We start from the raw sequence: 27,418 nt of genomic DNA, 5'->3' as shown, positions 1-27,418 counted from the left end.
CTTTGTGGAGGGGGGTCACTAACACTGGACCTAACACATCAGCAAACGTTTGATCGACGTCAGGGAGCTGCTGTGGGTACTAGTGGTGCTGATGTGAGAGAAATCCGAGCATCTGTTCGGGTTCCGTGGGTACGTAGAGTTTGACCTCATTGTGAGGGTCATTGTAGAGAGACATTGTTGAGGGGGTGTCTGAGGCCACATTCTGCTTGACCTTGACTGTCAGAGGGAGGAATCTGGCCTTTAATTAATAGGCAGCAGATAGGCTTTGTCTGCAGTTGAGGATGAGGATGATGCCGTCCCAGGAATATCTTAGGAAGCATCATCTGGATCCACGTGGTAAAGGGAGGGTCCCTGCTGCAACCATGGGACCTGTTGGAAGGATGCCACTCACAGTCTAGAGGTGGCCCAGGCGAGGCCAGGATGCATCGGGGCAAACAGTGAAATTCTCAAGTTCAAACAGGTGGGAGAAAAGGTTGGGGCTTTGGGGATAGGGAAAGGAAGAAAAATAAAGAACCTGACACAAGTTTAGAGTAAGAGTTTAAAGGGTTACAATGTAAACGTGAGCTTTTAAGAATGAAGGACCTCGTGGTCAGTGCTGACGATCTGAGAAATGATTCAGGAGAAGAAGATGGAGAAAGGGATTTATACAGGTTCCGAGGTGGTGGGTTTCACGTTAGATGAAAATAAGTGTGCGGCGCGATTCAGAGAACTGGAGAAACAAGGTCAGGAGAGGGTCCTGAGTAAACCATTTAGCCTGAACCTTCACACAGGTGGTAGATTCCGCTGGTCCTCTGGTCAGATCCTGCCCTGGTCAAAGCTGCAGAGACAGGAGGCTGGGGAGGGGAAGGAGGCAGAAGGGCTGCAGCCCCCCCCCGAGGCGGGAGGGTCTCGGCACGGAGTTCAGGGAAAGGCAGAGGTCAGGAAGAGCAGAAAAAATTTTCCCAAGTCCCAGAATCTCCAGGGAGAACGAGGATGTGGTGCCTGGGGCGTTGACCTCCGTGGGGCTGGCGACATGCAGACGAGATGGGGCGGAAGGGGGTGGGAGAGGCTCTTCCAGGGATTTAGGAAGCCAGGTGGGTAAACTCTGCTTTGCGGGAGGTCAGCGAAGAAGGGCGAGCGGGGAAGCGTGTGTGCGTGTGTGTAGCATAAGGAGAGCTTGGATCTGGGAACAGCGTTGACTGGCCTGCAGGTGTCTGCCAGTTGTGTCTCATCTGCCCTGTTTCCCGGGTTTCCAGACGTTCCTGGTGAAGCTCGGCTGAGAAACAGCCACTGGTAGGAGTGGACTTCGTGTTCCGTTGTTGGAAAGTTGTGTCAACTTGAAAAAGACATGTATTCTCAGCTACTGGAAACTTCTTTAACAGTATTTTATTCATGTCAACCTTCCGATTCCCCTTAGCGTGTGTGTGCGGCCCTCATGAGAAGGAGGGTCTGTGCAGTAAGTCGGGAGCATGCAGGTCGCAGCCCCTCGGGGGAACACATGGTGACCTACTATCCGAGTATTGAGTAAGGGCTCCGATGAGCAGGGCTCCTCACGTGCCTTGGTGCCCATCTGCCACGGGCAGACATGGAACTGTTAGCTTAGCCATCACGATGAAACAAGTACTCACGGGCCGTGGGACTTGGGCAGAGCCTGTGTTGAGGGCCCAGCAGCCCGGGGACGGGGCTCAGCGGGCATCCTGGCAACAAGGCTGAAGGGACCGCTTTGCAGACGACATGCCCTGCTGCTCGTCCCTGCAGTCCTGTGCCAGGGCCCCAGCACCCCTGGGCATCCCTGCCTTAGATGGAGGGCCTTTCTGAGCCCTGACCCAGCCAGGCCACGCTGCGGAGCCCCAGCGGGTGTGCAGCTTGTCAGGGTCCCCGGTTTTAAGCGTAAAACTCAACGTCAAGCAGGTTACTAGCCCAGCCAGTATTGGAATCATTGTTAGATCCACTGGGAGGCTGGGGCAGCCCTGACTGAAGAGACGTGCTCGTGCAGTGACCCTCCAGGTTGAGTCTTCCAGCTGCGTGAGTCCACGTGCAGGCCGGGTGTCCTGTTCCACGGCCATCAAAGGTGGCCAGGATGCCCATGGGTTATAGGCGTGGAGGCGGCCTTAGTTCACCCAGGGGTGGGGGACACACAGTATGTGTCACCTTAGAGGCTTTGTTCTCATGTCAGCGGGGTAGTCACACGTGATGTCATGAAATGATATATTTCCAGGTCCCAAGAGAAATGAAAGGCCCGTTGAGGGCACACCCGCAACCTTCACGGCTTCTTCCTGCGCCTTGCGCGGCGAGTCGGCGAGTCTCTCTGCCCTCGGGAGCCCAAATCGGCACGTTTCAGTCGCTTCACCACATGCTCCCGCACAGCCTCTTGGCAGGTGCCTGGGGTCCCGTGTGCCCCCAAGCCCACAGCGTCACCCCCCCCCCCCCCCAGTGCCCAGGGCCACCCGCAGAGCACGGCCCTCAGCTCACGCACCCCCGGCCTCCTGTATCCGCTGTAGCCGAATCAAAGGCTCCTCCCTGTGACCCGTACCCCCGCTCCACTCCTGTCTGGCCTGGCAGCCCCCCTCCAGCCTCCCCCAAAACTGCTTCACCCCTCCCCCCACGTGCAGCCTCCGGCCCACGGGCCCCTTGCTGTCTCCCCAGGTGTCCCCTCTGTGCTCACCGCAGGTCCCGACTCTCTTGACGTCTGTTTGTCACACCCTCCTGGAAGAAATAATAATAATTAATAATAATAATGAAAACCCCCAAACCCAAACCCAGGTTCAGTCCCGCTTGCCAGTCACAGGCCACCTCACCTCACGCTTCGATCTTGTGTGCACGTCTGAGGGCCCCCTATTCTGGGTGCTCCCCTTGGGATGCGTTTTTGTTAAGATTCCACTGATATTGATTCAAGAATAAAGACACAGTAAAGATGCTGACACGTTGCTGGGAGGAAGCGTTTCTAAAGTGGCGAAATTGTCCTTGCCCCGTATTCACGTTTCCTCCCGTGACACAGGCCATCTTCTCACGTACTGCTGACCTGTCACTGCACCCACTCCTGCTGTGCTCCCCGTCGGTGCAGCCAGAATGTCACCCCGACGACCTGCTGCCCCCATGGGCCTGGATCCTGCTCTGCCTCTGTCCAGAGTCCCTCTCCAACCCTTCTTCACCTTAAGCATTTCTGCTCAACTTTCTACACTAAAACACTTTTACTGAGGTAGGATTGACATAGAACAACTTGTAAATATTAATATACACACCTTGATGAGTCTGGGATAAGTATACGCCCTGAAACCATCATCACAATCAGGGTCATAACATTTCCTTTGCCTCCAAAAGTTTCCTTCTGCCCCATCCTTCTGTCTGTCTTTTATCTATCTATCATCTCTCTATCTAACATCTATCTACCTATATCATCTATCCATCTAGAGTCTATCTATCTATCTGGCATCTATCTTTCTAGCATCTATCTATCTATATCATCTATCCATCTAGAGTCTATATCTATCTATCTAGCATCTATCTGTCTAGCATCTATCTATATCATCTATCCATCTAGAGTCTATCTATCTATCTATCTATTTATCTATCTATTTTGTGATAAGAAACCAACATAAGATCTATGCTTTTAGCAGATTTTCAAGTACACAACACAGTGTTTTAAACTCTCGGCTCTGTGCTGTACAGAGCCCCTCCCCCAGCCCTTGGTAACCACCATTCTGTTCTCTGCTTCTGGGAGTTAAACTATTTTAGATTTCTTATGTAAGTGGGGTCATGTAGTATTTGTTCTGGGTCTGGTTTAATTCAATGAAGCAATCAAGAAAATGAATTATGACCACATACATGCCTCCAAGCAGGAATTTGATATAGTGGAATAGCGTAGAGAGACAGTATGTGTGTGTATATATCTCCACACACACACACACACACACACACACACACACACACACACACATCCAATCAGAAATAATAATGGTGGCTTTTTCTCTGGGTAGTGGACTCACAGGAAATGTTTAAAATTTTCTGTGTGCCTTGCAGTAAGTTATGAATTTTCTCCCATATATGCATAACTTTTATAATTAAAAAAAAGACTGCTTGGAAAAAAATCAATGTTTCACAGTAAAGAGCATTTAGGTAGCTCTCCACAGAATTTTTATCATACAGAATTTCACTGTTCAAAGCCTGGAATAGAGCAGTAAGTACAAGGCCATTTCCTAAGAGCTATCAGGAGAAAAATTTGTTTAGCAAAATTACTTCACTGCCTTACTTTTGATGGAATAGGATACACACTCCCTGGGGATAAACCCCCGACTCCTAGTGGGAGAGCCCATGCCTGAGGACAGGAGGTCAACTCAGGTCTGTTTATCAGAGCTTCTGCATGAAGAGCTGTTGGGTATCAGGAACTGGCCGTCAGTAGTGGCCTTCAGTCTACACCTCAGGGAGATGGAGATATTTGAGAGAGAGGATCTAGTCGCACCCGAGTGGAGGTGACCAGTACCCTGGGCTGGGAAGGCTTGTGAGCACTGAGGTGTCAGGACCAGCCCTTGTCCCCATCATGGAGGGGTCGGAAAAAAATACAAATAAAACCAGCTGTCGACCCAGCGTGGGGTCAAGGACCTGCCCCACGCCTCGTGGGAGGAGCACGCTGCATACACTAAGAAGGTGTTAGCACAGGAGCTGTCTTGGTGTGAGCTCACATCCGTGTAGACACAGGGAGATGTGTGAAGTCCATGAAACAGAAGAGGAAAGATGAAGGAAAAGCCAGCCTGAGTTGCAGGGTAGGGTCAGAGGGAACTGCTGAGATGCAGGTGGTGACATAGATTTTCACTGGATGCAGAGTCACCATATTGATGGCAAATCTTCCTGCCCCATGTGCAGTCTTCTCAGAGCACAGAGGGAAAAGATGACGTCATAAGCTATTAGGATTAGGTAGAGGAAGAAAGCAGACAAATAATGATTAAAGTAACAAGGAACAATGAGAGAAGAAAACGTGCATCAAAAACAAAACAACGCAACTCTGGGCCAGTGGAAAGGTTTGCCATGATTCAGGCAAAATTCCTGAACTGGAAATTATGGGATAACAATTATTGATTAAAAAGAAAAGGCTGGTGTGTTTTCTAGAATTCAAAGATAAAGGACAATCTCTTTTACAAAGCTGTAACAGATTACTTTTGCAGGAATACAAATAAGATTGGCTTCTGACTTCCAAAAGTTTCCCTTGAGACCTCTTCTTTTACTCAGGGATTATTTAGCAGTGTGTTGTTAAAATTCTAGGTTTTTGAAATGTTCCTGTTACCTTTCTGTCACTGATATTTTGTTTGATTCATCAGAGTTAGAGAACACACTCTGCATATTTTAACGATTTTAGCTTGGCTGAGGTCTGTGTTGTGGTCCAGGTATGGTTTATCTTGGTGGAGTTTCCATGGAGGATGAAAAAATGAGTGTTCTGCTGTTGTGGGGTAGAGTGTTCTATGTATATATCAATTAGGTTTTATTGGCTGGTTATGTGGCTCAGTTCATCAGTGTACTTGCTGGTTTTCTGTCTTGTAGTTCTGTCATTTGCTGAATGGGGGGTATTGAAGTCCCCAGATATTATTGTGGATTTGTCTGTTTCTCCTTTCAGCTGTACCCATTTCTCCTTCATGTATGTTGAGGCTCTGATGGTTGGTACATAGTTGTGCCTTCTGGGTGGACTTATTCGTTTGTCATTGTGTAACATCCCTCATTATTGCTGGTAATTTCAGCTGCTGTGAAGTCTACTTTATTTGATTTTAATATAATCTTTCCTACTTTTTTAAATTAATGTTTGCACAGTATATCTTTTCTATCCTTTTATTTCTAGCCTATGTCATTATATTTGAAGTGACTTTTGAGTAGACGGCATATAGTTGGATCATATTTTTCATCCATTCTACCAGTCTCTGCCATTTAATTGGTGTATTGAGACCATTTACATTGAGTGGATTTACATATCAGTGAGCTTAAATCTGACACTTTATTGTTTTGTTTTTTCTCTCTTTTTTCTTTTCATGCCTTCCTGTGAGTTATGGAACAGTTTTTTTTGGATTCCATCTTGATTTGTCTGTCGTATTTTGAGTATATCCCTTGATCTAGTTTTCCTGGTGGTGGTTCTAGGTATTACAATGTATGTGGGTGACTTACTACCGTCTACTGGTATTGGCATTTGCCACTTTGAGTACTGTGTAGAAACCCTACTTGCACTTAGGGCCCTTAGCCCTCTCCACTTTTACAATATAATAGTCTTAGGTATTTACTTATACCTTGAGCACCACCTTGGACCGTGTTCTAATTGTCGCTTATGTCACTGAGAATGACTTGAGAAACTCATGAGATAAAGGCGGGTCTGTTATATTTACCCCCATTTTATTTATTTATTTATCTATTTATTCATTATTTTCTGCTATATTAGAGACTGGTTGATAACCAACTAGGTTCTCTTTATTTTTCTTTTTTTTTTGGCTGTGCCACACGGCATGTGGGATCTTAGTTCCCCAACCAGGGCTGAAGCCTGTGCCCCTGCAATGGAAGTGCAGAGTCTTAACCACTGGACCACCAGGGAAGTCCCTGCCCCCACAGTAAACACATCCTGATGTTCGCCTTTCCTTTTGGAAGTTCTAAGCCTTCTTCTGTTATGATTGATTTCCTTTTGGTTTAGAAGACTTACTTCTGCTATTTCACAGTAGGTTTGCTAATGGCAAATTCTCTTAGTTTTCTTTCCACTGAGAATGTTTTTATTTCTCCTTCATTCTTGACAGATAGTTTCACTAATATATAATTCATGGTTGTCAGAAAAGAAACATCCAGCACTTCGAAAATGTACCAATTCCTTCTGGATACCATGGTTTCAAATGAGAAATCCACTGTATTTTGAGTTTGTGTTCCCATCTCTCTCTCTCTGGCTGGTTTTAAGGCTTTTTTATTGTCTTGAAGTTTTTGGAAATTTAATTATAACATATTCTGGCATAGGTTTATTTGGGTTTTTCTATTTGGCATTCACTTAAGTTTCATTAGCTCTTGAATTTGTAGGTGTACAACTTTTGCCAACCTTGTAAACTTTTCTGTCATTATGTCTTCAAGTACTTTTTCAATCCCTCTGTCTCTCTTCTCCTTCTCAGACTACAGTAATAAAACTGTCAGCTCTCTTGTTATTTTCCCATAGGTCCCTGAATTTCCGGGGTTTATTTTCTTTTTTCTTTTTTTTTTTTTTATTTTATCAACAGGTATTTTTTATTATCAACAGGTATTTTTAGGCTTCCAAGGCCAGATACAAACTTCACTTTCTTTTCACCAGTTTATCAAGTTGTAGAGGAATGCTAAAAATACACAGTAAGAAAGAATGAACAGAAAACTTAACATTAATGCACTGTACTCATCCTTAGATATCTATATCTTTATATCTATATATCTATATATCTATATAGATCTATATCTATATCTCTATCTGTCTGTCATCTATCTATCTACTTATCTATCTATCTATCTAGGCTCTTGGAATTTTATTGAAAAAGTCAGGTGATTTAGTTGAAATTAACTTAAAGCTATCTTAGTTATAAAACCAAAGAATTCTTGAAAATTATACCTAAAATTGCTCCAGTTTCTTTATCATAAATATGCAATTTCAAATGTGTTTGGAAATACTCTACTTGCTATTTTGTGATAGAGCTCAGAATCATTCTTTTAGGTATAAAAAATCTTGTTTTTGTTATTTTTAATATACATTAAATATAAATGCATACACTATATGTCGTGTGTGTGTGTATGTATGTATGAATATTGTCTGGGACCCAAGTATGCATGGAAAATGAATTTTCTAATAACATGGAATTATGCAAACTTAGAATTCAATTGTTATTTATAGACGTACACAAACTGATTTATAAAAAATCATCTTGTGACAAGTTTTAACTAAGTTTGGCTTAAAACTTACATAAGGAAATTTAGTTATTGTAGTGTCATTTTTTTCTTGTCTTTACAAGGAGTTTTACAGAAAGTCTAACAATGTTGAATCAGAGAACAGAGATATTACAATGAATGAGTTTGTTACCTGAGCAGAATTGAGGCCAATGATTCCTTCTGCTCTATTGCGAATGGTATTAATGAAAAGTTACAGAGAACTTCAAATTCTGATAGTAACAATCACAATTTCACTGAAATGGCATACTGAATTATCTGGGACCCCAAGTCATCATATCTGACCTCAAAAACCATCAAAATTTTCAATATAACAATTTAACTAAAACATATTCCTAATTGTTTATACATAGTCTACCAAATTAAAAATGAACCCTGAGCAACTCTATGCTTAATATCAATTTTCTCTCACAGAAAAGAGAAATAAAAGCAAGCTATTCACAATACCTGTAAATCTCATCCCCAGAAATTACCTTTTTATTCCTTTTTACCATCACATGCAAGTGATATTTAAAGAATAACTTTTCTCTATAGATAAGACCCTGATAAATCTTGAACCAATTTGTTTGCCTTACATTTGATTTTAAGGATTATCTTTCTTTCAAGGAACATAGTATATTTTATACTATAAAAAGGTATAGTATATGTTACCTTGCTAATTTGGCTACATTTCAAACCAAAGGAAATCAATATGTGAATATCTCTTTGCAGATTCCCATTTTCATGTCATGTAGAAGAGTTGCAAAAACTTTCATTCTATTTTGCTTTTATTTTCAGGACTAAACATCTAGAGGATATAAAAACTAGATAGTACCAGATACTGTAAAAATAGGTTGTATATATTCAGTATCATGATTTTCAAACATATTGTGAGTAAAAGAAGAAAGAAAATGTTTTTCTTCCATCATGCATTTTTATGGCCATCTTCTTGGGAGCTGGTATTAAATCTACTCTTTTGCAACATTCTCCATCTCTACCCCCATCCCCACCCAATGTATTTTCTGGCTGTCTGACCTAAGTTGCTTATATGATTGGTCAGGCTGTCCTGGCATTAAAAAAATTTAATTTACTTGCAAAAGATATTTCTAAATCTCTTTTGTAAAAGACACAAAGGATAATGTATCAGATCTGAAAAGGAATTCAATATAAGTCAATCGGAGAACTACATAATGTCATCACTATGTAACCAAATGAAGAAGAAATGCTTTCTACCTAGTTTGAAAATAGTCAGGAATCAACTGCTATTTCCTAGAGTTGTTCCACATTTTAGCAGACTTAATGAGATTAAGACTATGGTTTACTCAAGATTAGAAAAGAGCTTTCTGGACAAACGTGAAATTTGTACTTTATATGAGGTACTCATCTGAGGCAAAATTAAGGGTCTTCTTTGATTATGTGGGTTTGTGCAGATCTAACAGAATGTTTTCTTGGTTGAAAGGCCAGGTGCGCGGGCCTCTCACTGTCGCGGCCTCTCTTGTTGCGGAGCTCAAGCTCCAGACGCGCAGGCTCAGTAGTTGTGGCTCACGGGCCTAGTTGCTCCGTGGCATGTGGGATCTTCCCAGACCAGAGCTGGAACCCATGTCCCCTGCATTGGCAGGCAGATTCTCAACCACTGCGCCACCAGGGAAGCCCCAAATAGCTTTTTTTTTTTTTTAAAAATTTACGAATATTTCATTGTTGTAAAGTTAAAGCCATAAAAATAATCAAATGGCCTACTATCATACCGTTAGAAGAAAGAAAAAAAAAAAAAAAAGGTGTTCATGAGAGTTCCATATTAGAATACAAGTTTTCCTTAGGCACCTGTTTATGTATGCTATTCTGCTCTTTACAATAAATAATTAAATTTAAAAGACTTAATTCCTCACTTTTAAGACCTTATTAGTTTACAAATTACATATTGACCTATGCTAAATTTTATACCGACCCATGCTAATGAATTCAGTACAGAAAACAAAAAACACTGCACTCAAGCAAACTACATATATATATATATATATATATATATATAAAACTTATATGAGAATTGCTACTCCAGCTTTCTTTTGGTTTCCATTTGCATGAAATACCTTTTTCCATCCCCTTACTTTCAGTTTGTATGTGTCTCTAGGTCTGAAGTGGGTCTCTTGTAGACAGCAAATATATGGGTCTTGTTTTTGTATCCATTCAGCCAATCTGTGTCTTTTGGTGGGAGCATTTAGTCCATTTACATTTAAGGTAATTATCGATATGTGTGTTCCCATTCCCATTTTCTTAATTGTTTTGGGTTTGTTATTGTAGGTCTTTTCCTTCTTTTGTGTTTCTTGCCTAGAGAAGTTCCTTTAGCAGTTGTTGTAGAGCTGGTTTGGTGGTGCTGAACTCTCTCAGCTTTTGCTTGTCTGTAAAGGTTTTAATTTCTCCATCAAATCTGAATGAGATCCTTGCTGGGTAGAGTAATCTTGGTTGCAGGTTTTTCTCCTTCAACACTTTCAATATGTCCTGCCACTCCCTTCTGGCTTGCAGAGTTTCTGCTGAAAGATCAGCTGTTAACCTTATGGGGATTCCCTTGTGTGTTATTTGTTGTTTTTCCCTTGTTGCTTTTAATATGTTTTCTTTGTACTTAATTTTTGACAGTTTGATTAATATGTGTCTTGGCGTATTTCTCCTTGGATTTATCCTGTATGGGACTCTCTGTGCTTCCTGGACTTGATTAACTATTTCCTTTCTCATATTAGGGAAGTTTTCAACTATAATCTCTTCAAATATTTTCTCAGTCCCTTTCTTTTTCTCTTCTTCTTCTGGAACCCCTATAATTCGAATGTTGGTGCGTTTAATGTTGTCCCAGAGGTCTCTGAGACTGTCCTCAGTTCTTTTCATTCTTTTTTCTTTATTCTGCTCTGCAGTAGTTATTTCCACTATTTTATCTTCCAGGTCACTTATCTGTTCTTCTGCCTCAGTTATTCTGCTATTGATCCCATCTAGAGTACTTTTAATTTCATTTATTGTGTTGTTCATCATTGCTTGTTTCATCTTTAGTTCTTCTAGGTCCTTGTTAACTGATTCTTGCATTTTGTCCATTCTATTGTCCATTCTATCTCCAAGATTTCGTATCAACCTTACTATCATTATTCTGAATTCTTTTTCCAGTAGACTGCCTATTTCCTCTTCATTTGTTAGATCTGGTGGGTTTTTATCTTGCTCCTTCATCTGCTGTGTGTTTTTCTGTCTTTTCATTTTGCTTATCTTACTGTGTTTGTGGTCTCCTTTTTTGCAGGCTGAAGGTTCGTAGTTCCTGTTGTTTTTTGTGTCTGTCCCCAGTGGCTAAGGTTGGTTCAGTGGGTTGTGTCGGCTTCCTGGTGGAGGGTACTAGTGCCTGTGTTCTGGTGGATGAGGCTGGATCTTGTCTTTCTGGTGGGCAGGTCCACGTCTGGTGGTGTGTTTTGGGGTGTCTGTAGACTTATTATGATTTTGGGCAGCCTCTCTGCTAATGGGTGGGGTTGTGTTCCTGTCTTGCTAGTTGTTTGGCATAGGATGTCCAGCACTCTAGCTTGCTGGTCGTTGAGTGAAGCTGGGTGCTGGCGTTGAGATGGAGATCTCTCGGAGATTTTTGCTGTTTGATATTATGTGCAGCTGGGAGGCCTCTTGTGGACCAGTGTCCTGAAGTTGGCTCTCCCACCTCAGAGGCACAGCACTGACTCCTGGCTGCAGCACCAAGAGCCTTTCATCCACAGGGCTCCTTAATTTGGGATGATTCGTTGACTATTCAGGTATTCCACAGATGCAGGGTATATCAAGTTGATTGTGGAGCTTTAATCCGCTGCTTCTGAGGCTGCTGGGAGAGATTTCCCTTTCTCTTCTTTGTTCTCACAGCTCCCAGGGGCTCAGCTTTGGATTTGGCCCCGCCTGTGCGTGTAGGTCGCCGGAGGGCGTCTGTTCTTTGCTCAGACAGGACGGGGTTAAAGGAGCCGCTGATTCGGAGGCTCTGGCTCACTCAGGCCGGGGGGTAGGGAGGGTTACGGAGTGTGGGGCGGGCCTGCAGCGGCAGAGGCCGGGGTGGCGTTGCAGCCTGAGGCGCGCCGTGCGTTCTCCCGGGGGAGTTGTCCCTGGATCCCGGGACCCTGGCAGTGGCGGGCTGCACAGGCTCCCCGGAAGGGCGTGTGGCTAGTGACCTGTGTTCGCACACAGGCCTCCTGGTGGCGGCAGCAGCGGCCTTAGCGTCTCATGTCTGTCTCTGGGCTCCGCACTTTTAGCCGCGGCTCGCGTCAAGCAGCGTTCTTAATCCCCTCTCCTCGTGCACCAGGAAACAAAGAGGGACGTAAAAGTCTCTTGCCTCTTCGGCAGGTCCAGACTTTTCCCCGGACTCTCTCCCGGCTAGCCGCGGTGCACTAACGCCCTGCAGGCTGTGTTCACGCCGCCAACCTCAGTCCTCTCCCGGCGCTCCGACAAAAGCCGGAGCCTCAGCTCCCAGTCCCGCCCGCCCCGGCGGGCGAGCAGACAAGCCTCTCGGCTGGTGAGTTCCGGTCGGCCCGATCCTCTGCGCTGGAATCTGTCCGCTTTGCCCTCCGCACCCCTGTTGCTGTGCTCTCCTCCGCGGCTCCCAAGCTCCCCCACTCCGCCTCCCAAAGTCTCCACCCGCGAAGGGGCTTCCTAGTGTGTGGACACTTTTCCTCCTTCACAGCTCTCTCCCGCTGGTGCAGGACCCGTCCCTATCCTTTTGTCTCTGTTTAGTTTTTTCTTTTGCCCTAACCAGGTACGTGGGGGGTTCCTTGCCTTTTGGGAGGTCTGAGGTCTTCTGCCAGCGTTCAGTAGGTGCTCCGTAGGAGTTGTTCCACGCGTAGATTTATTTCTGGTGTATCTGTGGGGAGGAAGGTGATCTCCGCGTCTTACTCTTCCGCCATCTTCCCGGAAGTCCCCCGGGGTTTATTTTCTTTGTTTTTTAGGATGGGTAAATTCTGTTGTTCATCCTCAAGTTTACTGATTCTATCATTCTATTTAACCCAACTGTTGAGTACATCTAGTAAGTTTTTTTTTTCTTTTTTAATTTCTGTCACTTTATTTTCAGTTCTAGATTTCCCATTTGATTATTTTTTATCACTTCTGTTTCTTTACTGATACATTAATTTTTTTTTTTTACATTTAAAGAGAATTCACAATTACTCATTGAAACATCTTTATGATCCCTGTTGTCAGCTAATTCTCACATCCTGACTCATCTCACTGTTGGCATCTGTTCATTGTCTTTTCTCTTTCAAGTTGTGATTATTCTGGTTCTTGTCATGAAGGCTATTTTCTCAGTTGAATCCTGGGTATTTTGGATGCCAAATTATGAGATGCTGAACCCCATTAAGTGGTTCTGTTTTGTTTTGAAGCAGGCAATCTTTCTGTTGAAGTCTCGCCTGAGAACTAGGTAGATATGTATGTTTAACCTACCAGCGGGCTCTGCTGATGCCCTCCTGGAAAAAGCTGCAGATCTGGGGGGTGGGGTCCAGATCTACCACTGAGCCTTGCTGGCACACGCATGGCAAAAGAAGGCACTGACTCGCACTATCTTGTGGCTCCTCAGTGGAGTTTACGTTCATCCCCCAGGGCCCGCCCCTGACACTGGGGGCAGGTACTGGAGGACCAGCTGTACCTACCCCCTCCATGTGGCCCCCTTCAGTGTCAGTGATGCTGGGTGGGAAGTGGGCACAGCCGGATGGCAGGGCAGAGGGTGGAGGTGAAGCGGTGCTGACAGCCCTGCTCCATGCAGCCACGTCGTTGGTGCCGCCAGGTGGACGCGGGGCTGGGCTTCCTGCTGGTCCCTCCTGAGGGGCAGGGGCTGTGCAGCATGGAGAGGTGACTCTCCTCACTCTGCCATGCTCGTCTCACCGGCCAGGTGCGGGAGAAGGCTCGGCTCGCCTCTGGATGCGAGTGGGGCATTGTGGTGCTCCCTGTCTCTGTCTCTGGCAGGGAGTCCACTTCCAGATGGGACCTGCTGAAACTGCAGAGGGTGGGGCAGTTTCCCAGTGGAGTTTGGATGGACTGAGGGGGTGGATATTGCCAGGAGGGTGCTCTTTTGCTAGGCCACCTTTTCTGCTCCTTCAGCTTTCCTCTCGGCCCCGTCTCTCTCCTGGGGTCTGTGGGAGGATCTCTGATTCCTAACACTTCACTGTTGTCTGGATCAGGGGTTGGGGGAGAAGGTGGTGGGAGTGCAGGCCTGGGCAGGCATGTCCACTGCCACCTGCCACCTCTCCTTCCCGGGTCCTGGGGCACACGGACCCCAGGGAGAGGGGTACCTTCCACCTGTGGTCTCTCATGACTCTTCTGTTTTGAGAAAACAGGCACACACATCCCTATTGCAGTAACTCTAAGTCCCTTCCCGCTTTTGCAAAATACAAACAAAATCTCAGCACAGATGTAGAGGAATGTTAACCTGATTTTGAAAAAAGTTTAATCCTGCAGAGCCACTACTACCTTCAGAATATCTGTGGTTCTGAAAGCATCTGACGTAGTGAGAACCAAATGGAAGAATCAGAATTAAAAGCCTGCCAGCATTCAGAAACCCCAGAGCTGCAGGAGCAGATCCTTCCCCAGGGAGCCCCCACCTCCTTCCCCATCCTGCTGCCCGATTCCTTCCTTCATCTTTATGGGGGTCCTATGAGTGGACCAGGTGCCCCCAGGGCTGGGGAACCCTGCCCACTGGCTCCTAGGTCCTGGGGTCCTATGAGGTGTGTGTCACATGAATTCTCAGCCCTTGGAAGGAAGAAGTGTCCAATCGCTCTTTACCATTGGTGAAACTCCACTGATGTCTGGTGCCCAGATTTCCACCCCAAATCAGAATAAAATCAGAATGTCGTTTGACTTGGGGTCCAAAGTGGGGAGCTGCTGTCTTAGAAAAGCTGGTGGTAAATGCCCAGCAGGAGAGTTGGGTCTCTGAAAGCCTGTGGAGGGATTTTCCTGCTGATGTAATGGTCTCCACTCTCAAACACTGTGGTCTCAGGCCCTTTCTTTCTCCATCTCTTACTTTTAAAGAGAATTTCTAATTTCCGGGTGGATGTGAGATTCAGTCTCCCTGTGGCCTTGAGCACCAAGAAGATGCCAGATCTGGGACTGGTAGGACTCCCTGCAGGTCCCTGGAGAGGACCCCAGGCATGCGAGTCTTCAGGAGATTAGATTAAAATATTTACTCTGTAAAATATGCAAACGATGGGACTTGAAAGCCAGTGCTGAATGGAAAACCGGAGCCTGAGAGATTTCTGAGCAGATGGATGAAAATAAAGGAGCAGAGGCCCCGGGGAGGGAGGGCAGCCTCTGCACCATGTGGGTCAGGCTACTTCCTGCTTCTCATTGGCGTGTTGTTGGCACCCACTGCAGCTCCCATATAGACACAAAGTTCTCTTTGTAGACACAAGGTTCTCCGTGCAGGTGCAAGGTTCTCCATGTAGACGCAAGGTTGTCCGTGTAGACGTAGGGTTCTCCGTGTAGATGCGGGCTTCTCTGTGTAGATGCAAGGTTCTCTGAGTAGAGGCAAAGTTCTCCTTGTAGACACAAGGTTCTCTATGTATACACAAGGTTCTCTGTGTAGATGCAAGGTTCTCTGTGTAGACACAGGGTTATCCGTGTAGACACAAGCTTCTCCGAGTAGAGGTAAGGTTCTCCTTGTAGACACAAGGTTCTCCGTGTAGACGTAGGGTTCTCCATGTAGATGCAGGCTTCTCTGTATAGACGCAAGGTTCTCTGAGTAGAGGAAAAGTTCTCCTTTTAGACACAAGGTTCTCCGTGTAGATGCAAGGTTCTCTGTGTAGACACAGGGTTCTCTGTGTAGACACAAGGTTCTCTGTGTAGACGCAGGGTTCTCTGTGTAGACACATGGTTCTCCGAGTAGAGGCAAGGTTCTCCATGTAGACGCAAGGTTCTCTGTGTAGACGCAAGGTTCTCTGAGTAGAGGCAAGGTTCTCCTTGTAGACACAAGGTTCTCCGTGTAGACACAAGGTTCTCTGTGTCCTGTGATTTGGTGAGCGAGCCTCCCCTGGGACTCTGGATGCTTGGCTGCTGCCTGTGTCAGGAGCAGGCCACCTGCTCTTCCTCTGCTCCCTATTCAGCCTCTGGATAACAGGTGTGAGTCCAGGCTGGGCCGCTCCCTGGGAGGCCCCTTCCTGGAGGATCTGCAGGCCGTGCACGCTGTCCTGGTCTCTGAATCACATCATCTACCACCAGACACTGAATGAGGAGATACTGAAAGTGTCCAGAACATGGCCTGGCACATGATGGCGTTGCCAATCCCAGGAGCACTCAGTCACTTCATTAGTGAGGAAGGGACTGGGGTACCCTCGCCTCCCAGACGAAAACCCTAAAAGGATGACAAAATCCAGGATGTGGGCGAAAATGAAGGGCCATAAATTCATAACAGAGGAAAGAGGGCACAGAAAGCAAATATTAGAGAACATTCATAATCTTTCCATGGTTACTCTAATGGTTTAAAGCAAGGAGAGATATTTATGCAGCTGGATGAAAATAAAGGTCCAGCCACAGTCGTTTAAAATTTCATTGTTGAACTCGCCACAAAGTGGCCTGCAGCTTCTCACTGCAGAACCAGCAAGGCAGGGCTGTTCACCCTCCGCCACCTCCTTCCCTGCACAGATGCAGATGCAGACTTGCAGAACCAGGAGTGCACGGGACACGCTGGCGGGGATGTGGGTTGTGGCGCCTGCAGCCCAGGGCTTGAGTCCTGGGAAAATTTCACAAACCTCCGCGTTCCAGAGGCTGCTTCTGTCATGGCTGTGATAATGCTGCTCTGTAAGAATTTAGACTAATAGCCGAATGTCCTGACCAACACACATCACGTGACCACAGGTTGACCTGCATTTCCTTTGGGTACCAGCCTGTCCTCTGCTCACAAGGATGTTGAGAACCGCATCCGCCTCTGTTCCCTCTATGCCTCTGGGTCCCTCTGCAGGAAGGTGGTCAGAAACAAACCCTTTCCCGGGGCAGACGGAGCAGAGGTACAGAGGGCTTGGGGTGGTGAACATGGCAAAGGTGAGATACACCTGGGGTTGGCATGCGGGAACATGACAGCAGTAGAGTTCTTCAGGTGGGAGCAGTGGGACAGCAGAGTGATAAGAGCATCCATGTCCAGATAAAGAATACGGATGCTACATTTTCTTTTTCTTACTGGAAATTCTCTAGGGCTGGAGGGAGGGTGGTGATGCCAGGGGAGGAGAGCTGACAGGTGATGTGGGTTAGGAGGGCTCAGGGGCTGCGGCGTGGAGGGGATGTGGACTGGACACAGCGCAGGGACTTGTCAGATCTGTGGGGTGCGGGAGAGGGGGGACGATGATGACTCAGTGCTTGAGCCTGGGGGCTGGGAGGACGCGAGACACTAACAGCCGTGGAGAAGCTGAAGGAGGAGCACGTCGGCAGCTGACACAGATTGTTCTGGAAATAAGACCCTGCGGTATGCGGGGCAGATGTAGGGGACATCCACAGCCAGCAGGGGAGGCTGGAGAAGCCCCAAGGAGAGTGGGGGCAGAGCAGGGAACCCGGGGGGGGACCCCATGCCTGCCTCTGTGCCTTCTAGATGCGGAGCCGGGGAGTGTGCTGTGTGCCGTCTGGCTGCATGAAGGGCAGCTCAGTGAGGCCCCAACCACTGGAGTTGATGCAGACCCTACAGGTCAGAAGGCACCACCCCCAACAAGGCCGCCTCACCTCTGACACCAGCCGCTCTTCAAGGGTACCGAGCCAGCCCCACTTGTGACTGCCTCACTGCAGCCTTGAGGGTTTGCAGGACTCCATCCCCTTACAGAATTCACTGGAAGCTCACAGAACTCAGGGAAGCAATGGACCTACAGCCACAGTGTTATTGTAAAGGATGCAAGTCGGGAGGGCCAGACAAACACAGAGGCGCTTAAGACTCACCCTCTCCCCTCAGAGGTCAGGCTGGCCCAGAGTTTCAACCCTCTAGACCACATGCTTTTTTTTTTTTTTATATCTTTTGAATCGATCTCCCTGGACTGTCTTCTTCCTCCAGAACGTTACAGATCAAGTCCGTCATCTGTGCTCATGACAATCCTGTACTACCTGAAGGCATTTTCCAGCTCCCTCTTGCCCCAGGGGTATTTTCAGATTAGGCAAGTCCAATATTCTCTCATGTTCCCCAAATACTATAATTTCCAAACCGTCCCTCAGCTAGCTGCATCTCTCTGGGTGTTTTCTCACCTGCAGCACGCTCATTCATCCACGTAGCCCCAAGCAGTGCACAGCACTGCAAACTCGCCCCCTCAGGCTCTGGCGTGCCGTGGGCTTGCTGGGCTTCGGCAGCATCTGCACATTATAAACATGGTCCTCAGTCCCTTAGCTATGGGGCTGCCTCCTGACAGGGCTGGTGCGTGCTGGGCCGCTTGTCCCACGACTGGAAGCTGGAAGGAACGGGAGCTTGAGGATACCTAAGGACGGAGTGGAGGCTCGTTCAGGGAAAGAAAGACATAAAGGTGGTGTCAGTGGTCCAGAAGGGCAATTCAGCTCGTGGCAAACGTGTACTTCAAGTGTCGGAGGTGGGAAACCCACTGTGGGCATTCGGCACACACCCTGGGAGCCTGCAGCAGAGCACTCAGACGGTATGAGTTCAGAGTCCAGAAATCGTTCTGGAAACTGTGCGGGGGGCTATTTGCTGCACCATAGCTCCCACTGTTCTTTTTGCTGTGAAAGAACTTGCTGTGGTGCGTGGCTGAGCCCAGGATGGAGGAGAAAAGGGCTGGTGTGGCTGGAGCGGGAAGGGGGAGGGTGGAGGGGGGTCAGGATGCCCGGTGGCAGAACTGGTGGGACCCCGAGTTCTGAAGTCCGTTCCGGCGCCAGGCCTTTCATTTATTTATCTTCACTTCTATCCCGTGTGTTTCTGTAAAGACTTGATGTGCCCTCGTAAGAGAGTGCAGAATGCGACAGGCCAAATTTGAGCCACAGGAGGAGGAGAAGCGTAGGGGAGGCATGTGAGGTGGGGCAGGGATGCTGGGATGGCTTCCACGCACCTGCAACGGCCAATCAGAGCAGGAAACGTGACTGGTCTTATCGTTGACAATAAGACGAAATGCCTGAAGCCCTGGAGTTCTTCTCAATACAGCATGGCTGGAGTTTGTGGGCGCTGAGAGCACGTGTGGGTGTCATGAGCGGCCTTCACGATGAAACCGTTTTAATTGGTAAGTTGATGGCAACTTCTCCATATTGCCTGCTATCATTACGCTAACGCAGAAGCCCCCAAAAGCAAAACAAAACTCCTAAAACAGAACCAGGCCCACGAAGTGCTTCAGTTTTCTGTCTACACCTGGCTTGTTCTAGAGGTGACTTTTTGAGTATTGCCCTGGTTTCCATCAAATAATCCCATTGGCGTTTGTTGTTTGGCCTTCCTGAGCCTGTTTCCACACAGTACATTATGGATGATACATCACTTAAGCCACAGGGACTGGACGGTACAGTGTGGTGACATGTTAGCACAGTGCCTGTGACGTAACGTAGGCGTGTTCAGTACATGCGGGTGATTTCCGGGAGCAGCGACTACAGAGGTCCCAGCACAGAGTGGCTGAACTGCTGGATGGGACCTTCCATTTGGGGGGGGGGAGGGACCGGACCAGGCGGGCAGGTGACACTGGGCACAGTGCCCCGGGTGTCTGGGAGGGGGGCTGTCCCTGGACAGCAGGCAGAGGCTTCCAGGCTCACTTTCAACTTGTCTTTCATAGGAATCACGCTCTACAGCCACCCATATGGAGGAGCCTTGCTGAACGAGGACAAGTTGTGAGTTAAAGGAACGCTTGGTGGGGGGGGGGGGCGAATGTGGATCAACATTTCTGGGTTGTTAGGGGTGATTCTCATCCCTTTTCTGCTTCTGCACTGAGTGAGGTTGGCAGGTGCACCTAGTGGAACAAGGCTTGGGCATTTCTATGCAAAGTGTGAGGACAGGGATGGTTAAAGGAGAAAGTGCATTGACTGAGTCTAAAATGGATGAGCAGGGCTTCCCTGGTGGCGCAGTGGTTAGGAGTCTGCCTGCCAGTGCAGGGGACATGGGTTCGAGCCTTGGTCTGGGAAGATCCCTCATGCTGCGGAGCAACTAATCCCATGCGCCACAAATACTGAGCCTGTGCTCTAGAGCCTGTGAGTCACAACTACTGAGCCCATGTGCCACAACTACTGAAGCCCACCCACCTAGAGCCTGGGCTCTGCAACAAGAGAAGCCACCGCAGTGAGAAGCCCACGCACCGCAACAAAGAGTAGCCCCCGCTCGCCACAACTAGAGAAAGCCCGTGCACAGCAACAAAGACCCAACACAGCCAAAACATAAAAACAAAAACAAAACAAAACAAAAATGGATAAGCATGTCATGCAGCTTATTTCTAAGTAGCAATTGTTCTAAGGGGCTGATTTGCCAAAGCTCATAGGACCCAACATCTTTTTCAAGTTAAAGTTTTAAACGTGGCATTTACAGAGGTAAGCATAGTGATGCCTCCTGACAGTTTCTCCTGTAAGTCTGTCCTCACTGTCCAGACGGAGATGGTGCTGATGAGGCTAGTGTCCTTTATGTGCAGACCTAAGTGTCTCCTCCTTTTCCCCATCTCCCTTCCCTGCCATAAGGTGGACAAACTTTTAGCTAAAAATTGATAAGTAGAAGTATTTTTTATGTACTTTCTGCGACCTACCTGAAAGAGTGGGAGAACACAGATCTGGTTGATGGGTAATCTCCCCTCTCATCCCGAATGCACAAGGTGGTCCTCATATACAGACTCTTGGGGTCCTTCCTTTAGCTGACACCTGTCGGGATTCTAAGTATGGGCGCATCAACTTTGGTTATGAAGTAAGACGTGATGGAGTGTTTGAGCTGAGCAGTTGCATCCGTGCATTACCAGAGGCAGCTGTGCCCTGACCGTCCCCAAAGGGGAGGCAGTGATGGACCAGAGGTGTTGGTGGTGCTCCAGTTAAAAGTGACACAGAAAGTACAGTGCATGTCATCACCAAGCACCTCCATCTACTAGAGAATATTCTGGTGTTTTGAAAGACTAGATTCAGAGGTGGGGCTGCCACGTGTGGAGCAAAACACCACCCCCGCCTGCAAGAGCTGTTGCCCAGCAAGGTGGCCCTAAGAGGGCAGAGGCCACGCTCAGCGTGGAGGCCACTAGGCAGGAGCCTTTCATTTTGCCTAGGAGGCGGGTTCAGTGTCAAGACTGGGCTCCAGGTGGGCAGACAGGCACCTGCCTCTCACCTTTGCTCTCCTCTGTGTGTCCTCTAGGCCCCTGGGAGTGTAACCCAGGCCTCGAAAGGTCATTGAGGGGATTTAATGAGAGAATTCACACCCTTAGCCAATACGCTGGCTGGTCCTAAGTACTTTTTTTTTTTGAGGAAATACATTTATTATTACAATGTTGACAGAGCTCACTAGGCATTTGAAAAATAAATCTGCATTTTTACCTCAAATAAATTTTTTTTTCTTTTGCGGTATGCGGGCCTCTCAGTGTTGTGGCCTCTCCCACTGCAGAGCACAGGCTCTGGACGCACAGGCTCAGTGGCCACGGCTCACGGCCCCAGCCGCTCTGTGGCTTGTGGGATATTCCTGGACTGGGGCAGGAACCCGTGTCCCCTGCATCTGCAGGCAGACTCTCAACCACTGTGCCACCAGGGCAGCCCTCAAATAAAATTTTTACCTAAAATAAAATCCACATGGGAGAGATATACCATGTTCTTGGATTGGAAGAATCAACATTGTGAAAATGACTATACTACCCAAAGCAATCTACAGATTCAATGCAATCCCTATCAAACTACCAATGGCATTTTTCACACAACTAGAATAAAAAATTTCACAATTTGTATGGAAACACAAAAGACCCCAAACAGCCAAAGCAATATTGAGAAAGAAAAACGGAACTGGAGGAATCAGGCTCCCAGACTTCAGACTATACTACAAAGCTACAGTAATCAAGACAACATGGTACTGGCACAAAAACAGAAATATAGATCAATGGAACGGGACAGAAAGCCCAGAGATAAACCCACACACATATGGTCACCTTATTTTTGATAAAGGAGGCAAGAATCTACAATGGAGATAAAGCAGCCTCTTCAGTAAGTGATGCTGGAAAAACTGGACAGCTACATGTAAAAGAATGAAATTAGAACACTCCCTAACACCATACACAAAAATAAGCTCAAAATGGATTAAAGACCTAAATGTAAGGCCAGACACTATAAAACTCTTAGAGGAAAACATAGGAAAAACACTCTATGTCATACATCACAGCAACATCCTTATTGACCCACCTCCTAGAAAAGTGGAAATAAAAACAAAAATAAACAAATGGGACCTAATGAAACTTACAGGCTTTTGCACAGCAAAGGAAACCATAAACAAGACAAAAAGACAACTCTCAGAATGGAAGAAAATATTTGCAAATGAAGCAACTGATGAAGGATTAATCTCCAAAATTTACAAGCAGCTCATGCAACTCAATATCAAAAAACAAACAACCCAATCCAAAAATGGGCAGAAGACCTAAACAGACATTTCTCCAAAGAAGATATACAGTTTGCCAAAAAACACATGAAAGAATGCTCAACATCACTAATCATTAGCAAAATGCAAATCAAAACTACAATGAGGTATCACCTCACACCACTCAGAATGGCCGTCATCAAAAAATCTACAAACAATAAATGCTGGAGAGGGTTGGAGAAAGGGGAACCCTCTTGCACTATTGGCGGGAATGTAAATTTATACAGCCACTATGGAGAACAGTATGGAGGTTCCTCAAAAAACTAAAAATAGAACTACCATACGACCCAGCAATCCCACTACTGGGCATATACCCAGAGAAAATCATAATTCAATAAGAGTCATGTACCACAATGGTCATTGCAGCTCTATTTACAATAGCCAGTACATGGAAGCAACCTAAGTGTCCATCGACAGATGAATGGATAAAGAAGTTGTGGCACATATATACAATGGAATATTATTCAGCCATAAAAAGAAATGAAATTGCGTTATTTGTAGTGAGGTGGATGGGCCTAGAGTCTGTCATACAGAGTGAAGTAAGTCAGAAAGAGAAAAACAAATACCGTATTTTAACGCATATATATGGAATCTAAAAACAAGAACAACAAAAAAAATGGTTCTGAGGAACCTAAGGGCAGGACAGGAATAAAGACGGAGACGTAGAAAATGGACTTGAGGACAGGGCAGGGGGGAAGGGTAAGCTGGAACGAAGTGAGAGAGTAACATTGACATATACTTACTACCAAATGTAAAATTGATAGCTAGTGGGAAGCAGCCACATAGCACAGGGAGATCAGCTCGGTGCTTTGTGACCACCTAGAGGGTTGGGATAGGGAGGGTGGGAGGGAGATGCAAGAGGGAGGGGATATGAGGATATATGTATATGTGTAGCTGATTCACTTTGCTATAAAGCAGAAACTAACACACCATTGTAAAGCAATTATACTCCAATAAAGATGTTAAAAAAATCAACATGGAACAAACAGTTAAAGGTAAAGCATTAAGAGAATGGAAGAAAAGGTCTGAATATTTTTGTAATTTTGGCTAACAAAGTTTTCTATGCAAAGCCTATAAAGTGAAAGTAAAGAATGTGTTATATAATTTATATAAATATAAATCTATAAATGGAAGTTAAATCTGTGTTGAAAAATAAACTTTAAGAAGTGAAGGGAGAAACAGAAAAATATTTGCTACACATCTGACAGCAGCTAATTTTCTTGACATCGTGAAAGCTTCTTATAAGTCAGTAGAGAAAGGATGCCTGATCTATTTTGTTCAAGATTTTTTCAAAGTGAATGAAAGATTCTTTTTTTAGACTTTATTGAAGTATAGTTGATTTACAATGTTGTGTTAATTTCTGCTGTACAGTATACATTCTTTTTCATATTCTTTTCCATTTTGGTTTATCACAGGATATTGAATGTAGTTCCCTGTGCTCTACAGTAGGACCCTGTTGTTTATCCATCCTGTATGTAATAGTTTGCATCTAATTAATGGTTCTGGCCGCTGGGACCCTCATCACTGACGGGTCCCCGCCGGCCTCTGACGGCCGTTCTGCTCTGCCTGCAGCCTGGAGAGCTTCCGCCAGTGCGGCAGCACCCTGGGCATCACGCTTGGATTCTCCATCCTGTTCGCGTCCATCAGCAGCTCCGTGTGCGGGACAGGGTGACTGGGGCCACAAGGCTGCAGCACATGAGCGGCCTGGGCTACAGGACCTACTGGCTCACGATCTTCCTGTGTGACGTGGTAGGACTCGGGGCCATGTCCCTCTGTGTCCCTGCACCCGGGGGACATGTGTGTGCACAGACCTGCGTGTGTGGGGGTGTGTGGCCGCCCCACGTGACCCACAGAAGCAGGGCGGTTTCCTGGACGTGTGTCTGAGGTCTTGGGGACAAAGCCATGAACAAAGCAGGGAGGGTCTCCGTCTTGAGGAACCTGTGTCCTTATGAGTGGAAGCAGAAAACAAACAACCAAGTAAAAATAAATAAATACACAAGATGCAATTGGCTTGTGACTAGGTTTATCAAGAGAATGGAAGAGGGTCATGGGATCAAGGGTGACTTCAGAGCAAAGCTGGGGAGGGGCCCTGCAGCCAGAGAAGGGGGGCTGGCGAGCAAGCCCCAGGGGAGGCCGGGGTTTGTCAACCCGCAGTGGGGAGGTGCTGGCTGCCGGGCGGGGGGTCTGCCCTTGGTTCTGAGTGTGGGAAGAAGCCGTGTGTCCTGGGAGGGGGCTGGATTCCTGCCCCTTCCCCGTGGGAGGTGGGTGTGGGTGGCCGTGTTAGTGGCCCCCTGGCTTGCGGAGAGGCACAGAGCACAGACATTTATCTAATTGCCTTCTGGAGACTGGAAGGCCTGCATCCAGGTGTGGCAGGGCTGGTGCCCCCTGAGGCCTCTGTCCTGGGAACGTGGACGGCCGCCCTCTCTGTGTCCTCACCCTGTGTTCTCACCTCCTCTTTTCACGAGGACAGCAGCCCTGTGGGATCCAAGCCCATCTTAAGGACCTCGTTTAACATGGATCTGGAAGGAGACTCTCCAGGCCCGAGTCCGCTGCTGCAGACCGTGTGCCGGGCCACACAGGACACAGACCTAAGCTGGAGCTGACCTGAGAGCCGGACGGTCAGGAGATGGTGGTATACAAGCCCCTGACGTAACAGGCCCTCTTCCCTTGATTTTCTCAGCTCTTTTACTTGGTTTCTGTCTGCCTGTGTGTCGCTGTGCTCCTCGCCTTCCAGTTAACGGCTTTCACTTTCCGGGAGAACCTGGCAACCACAGCCCTCCTGCTGGCACTTTTTGGGTATGTGATGAGAAGCGCAGCTGCAGAATTATGGTGTGTTTTCTGAAGGACAGAACCCCCTGGGGCGGCTTTGAGCCTGCTGTCGGCTTCATGGTTTTCTCTCTTTCCAAGCAATTATGCTGCTTCTTCCGACCAGCCTGAGCAGGACGTCCGGGGCCCCTGCTCGGGGGGTGGGTGATGACAGCGGCTTCGGTTCCAGCTCAGTGTCTGTTACTCACTCAGCTCCAAAACTGTCCTCAGGGAGCCCGTGAAGCTCTGTGTCTGCTGTAGTTTTCTCTCTCCTGACATTAGTAGTTTGGAAATGTTTTGTCTAACTTCTATCACTTTTTCTTTTCTCGCAGGAAAAGTAGCAAAGCCAGAAAAGTCATTTTACAAATTTCTCGTTTGAACACACTAATAAGGATCGTTGCTAGCAGTCCCCAGATCATACCTGCCGGGTATCAGGAATGCATAATGTCATCCTCTTTTACAGGTCATGCATATTTGGCTATAGATCTAGGTTAGGTATGTGAGAGATACTTGCTAATAGGGAAAATAATTAAAGTGCTGATTTATTTTAATTTAAGGCTAATATATATATTTTAAACAGAGCATTCTGCTTTTTTCTAAGCCAAAGATTACAAGTAAAATGATTTTTACATAGATGACAGTTGTATCAGTGATCCAGACTTATTCAAAGCATCTAATTAGGGACAAATTATATCATTATTGGATAAATAGATACATGGATGGGTGGATGGATAGATGGGGCGCAAAGAGAGAGACAGAGAAACCTTTTTAGGAATAGGGACATTGCCACTAACTCTGTGACCTTGGAAGTGTTCATTTCTCTCTCTAAGCCTCACTTTCTTCCGTGTAGAATACAATTCTGTTGCTGTGAAAAGGATATTAGGTCATTCAGATAAACCTCTCCTACAGCGGCCGTCAAGGGTTCCCATTAAATTACTTTTAGTTTTTATTGTTACTATAAGAATTATATAATATTTAGAGGATATTATGTCTTAAGCTCTAAAGCATGCCTATAGTAGAGACATGTTTTCTATACTCAGCTGGATATAATGATCTACATACGTGGGCTCCTGGTTCTAAAGAAATGATTTGATTTCAGTTTATTGATCCAGTTGAATGCATAGTGTGGTCATGTTTCCTTATAGTGTGAGCAAAATATGTTTTGCTGTAAATTATTTTTGAACTTTAGAGAGCAGATTTCAAAAATTAAGGTGAAACTCAGACAAAGTCGCATGGTGAGACGCTCTTACAAAAAACGTGTTTTTAGGAATTTTCCTTAACCATGTTTTGCTTGTTTGCTTTGCTTCCTTTAAGGATCTGAATTAAGCTAGAATTCTGTCCACATTCATGATTACAGCACTTTTCAAACAAGTTCAGGGGACTCACAGGTCTCTCGAGTTACATTCATGGCCCAACATGGTGGCCACCTCAGGGGAGGGGTCTTAGGTGAGAGGGGCCCAGAGGACCTGGGAAGGTGCCCCAGGCTGGTTCCAGTGGACGAGAGCAAGGGGGCTGCTGACCGGACTCTCAGGGTGACCCCCCAGGGGCTAGTTCAGGTTTAAAGGGTGGTCCTTCCTCCACTGGAGGCCAGGCCTGCACACAACCTGACACGGTGACCCCCCAGCAAGACGAGGGGTCCTTGGGGCCCCAGTGGACGAGAGTGCCGGCTCACAATCCTGTCCCCACGAGGAGCCCAGAAACATCGCAGAAAGGCTGCATCCCAGAATAAGCTGAGACCAAGAACACGGTCAGGCATTAAATGGGGCTGTTTGTCTGGAATCTGGAAAAATTGGGGAATGTGTAAATGAATAGACTCTCGCAAGGCATAATAGAACAAAGTGCCCAGTTACAATTTTCCTTTATCTTTTCTTTTTTTTCTTTCTCTCTGTGGAGGAAAATTTGATATTCAAGCTCGAAAGGGAGGAGAATTCACATCAAAAGAGAAAAAAATAACACCTGAAAATCTCAGACAGAAAAGAGAATCTGGCTTATATAAAAAATGGAAACCTTAACCGCATACTTGGTGAACATTTAGTACTAAAGGATTATGAAGATGCGGTCACAGAATCCTGGTCCATGTCTGGAAAATCCTGCAATGTGGAGGTGGGACCGCTTTCAGAGGGAGGAAAACCCCATAAACGGTAGAGTAGTTATGAGCGGGCTGCCACCCTCCAGGGTTAATCGTTAAAATGATATCATAGTTTAGTAAAAGAACGGCGGTTGCTTGAAGCTACCGTA

At 46.6% G+C, this 27,418-nt stretch overlaps 1 protein-coding gene across 1 annotated transcript in view; it reads left to right on the top strand.

Annotated features, from left to right (window-relative positions):
• The window catches only part of LOC309827188 (ATP-binding cassette sub-family A member 13-like), a gene marked incomplete at both ends in the record, with an annotated part of 150,292 nt that overhangs the window by 36,418 nt on the left and 86,456 nt on the right, over positions 1-27,418 (top strand). Inside the window, 4 exon segments of the mRNA XM_082661725.1 lie at positions 19,575-19,629; positions 23,948-24,027; positions 24,030-24,124; positions 25,056-25,171. Of these exon segments, the coding sequence (XP_082517851.1) occupies positions 19,575-19,629; positions 23,948-24,027; positions 24,030-24,124; positions 25,056-25,171 (346 nt within the window).

The sequence above is a fragment of the Grampus griseus genome (assembly GCF_964374135.1).
Source record: "Grampus griseus genome assembly, chromosome: 9".
Classification (NCBI taxonomy): Eukaryota; Metazoa; Chordata; class Mammalia; order Artiodactyla; family Delphinidae; genus Grampus; species Grampus griseus.
The sequence above is the reverse complement of the archived record's forward strand: the minus strand, read 5'-3'. Positions and strand labels throughout refer to the sequence as shown.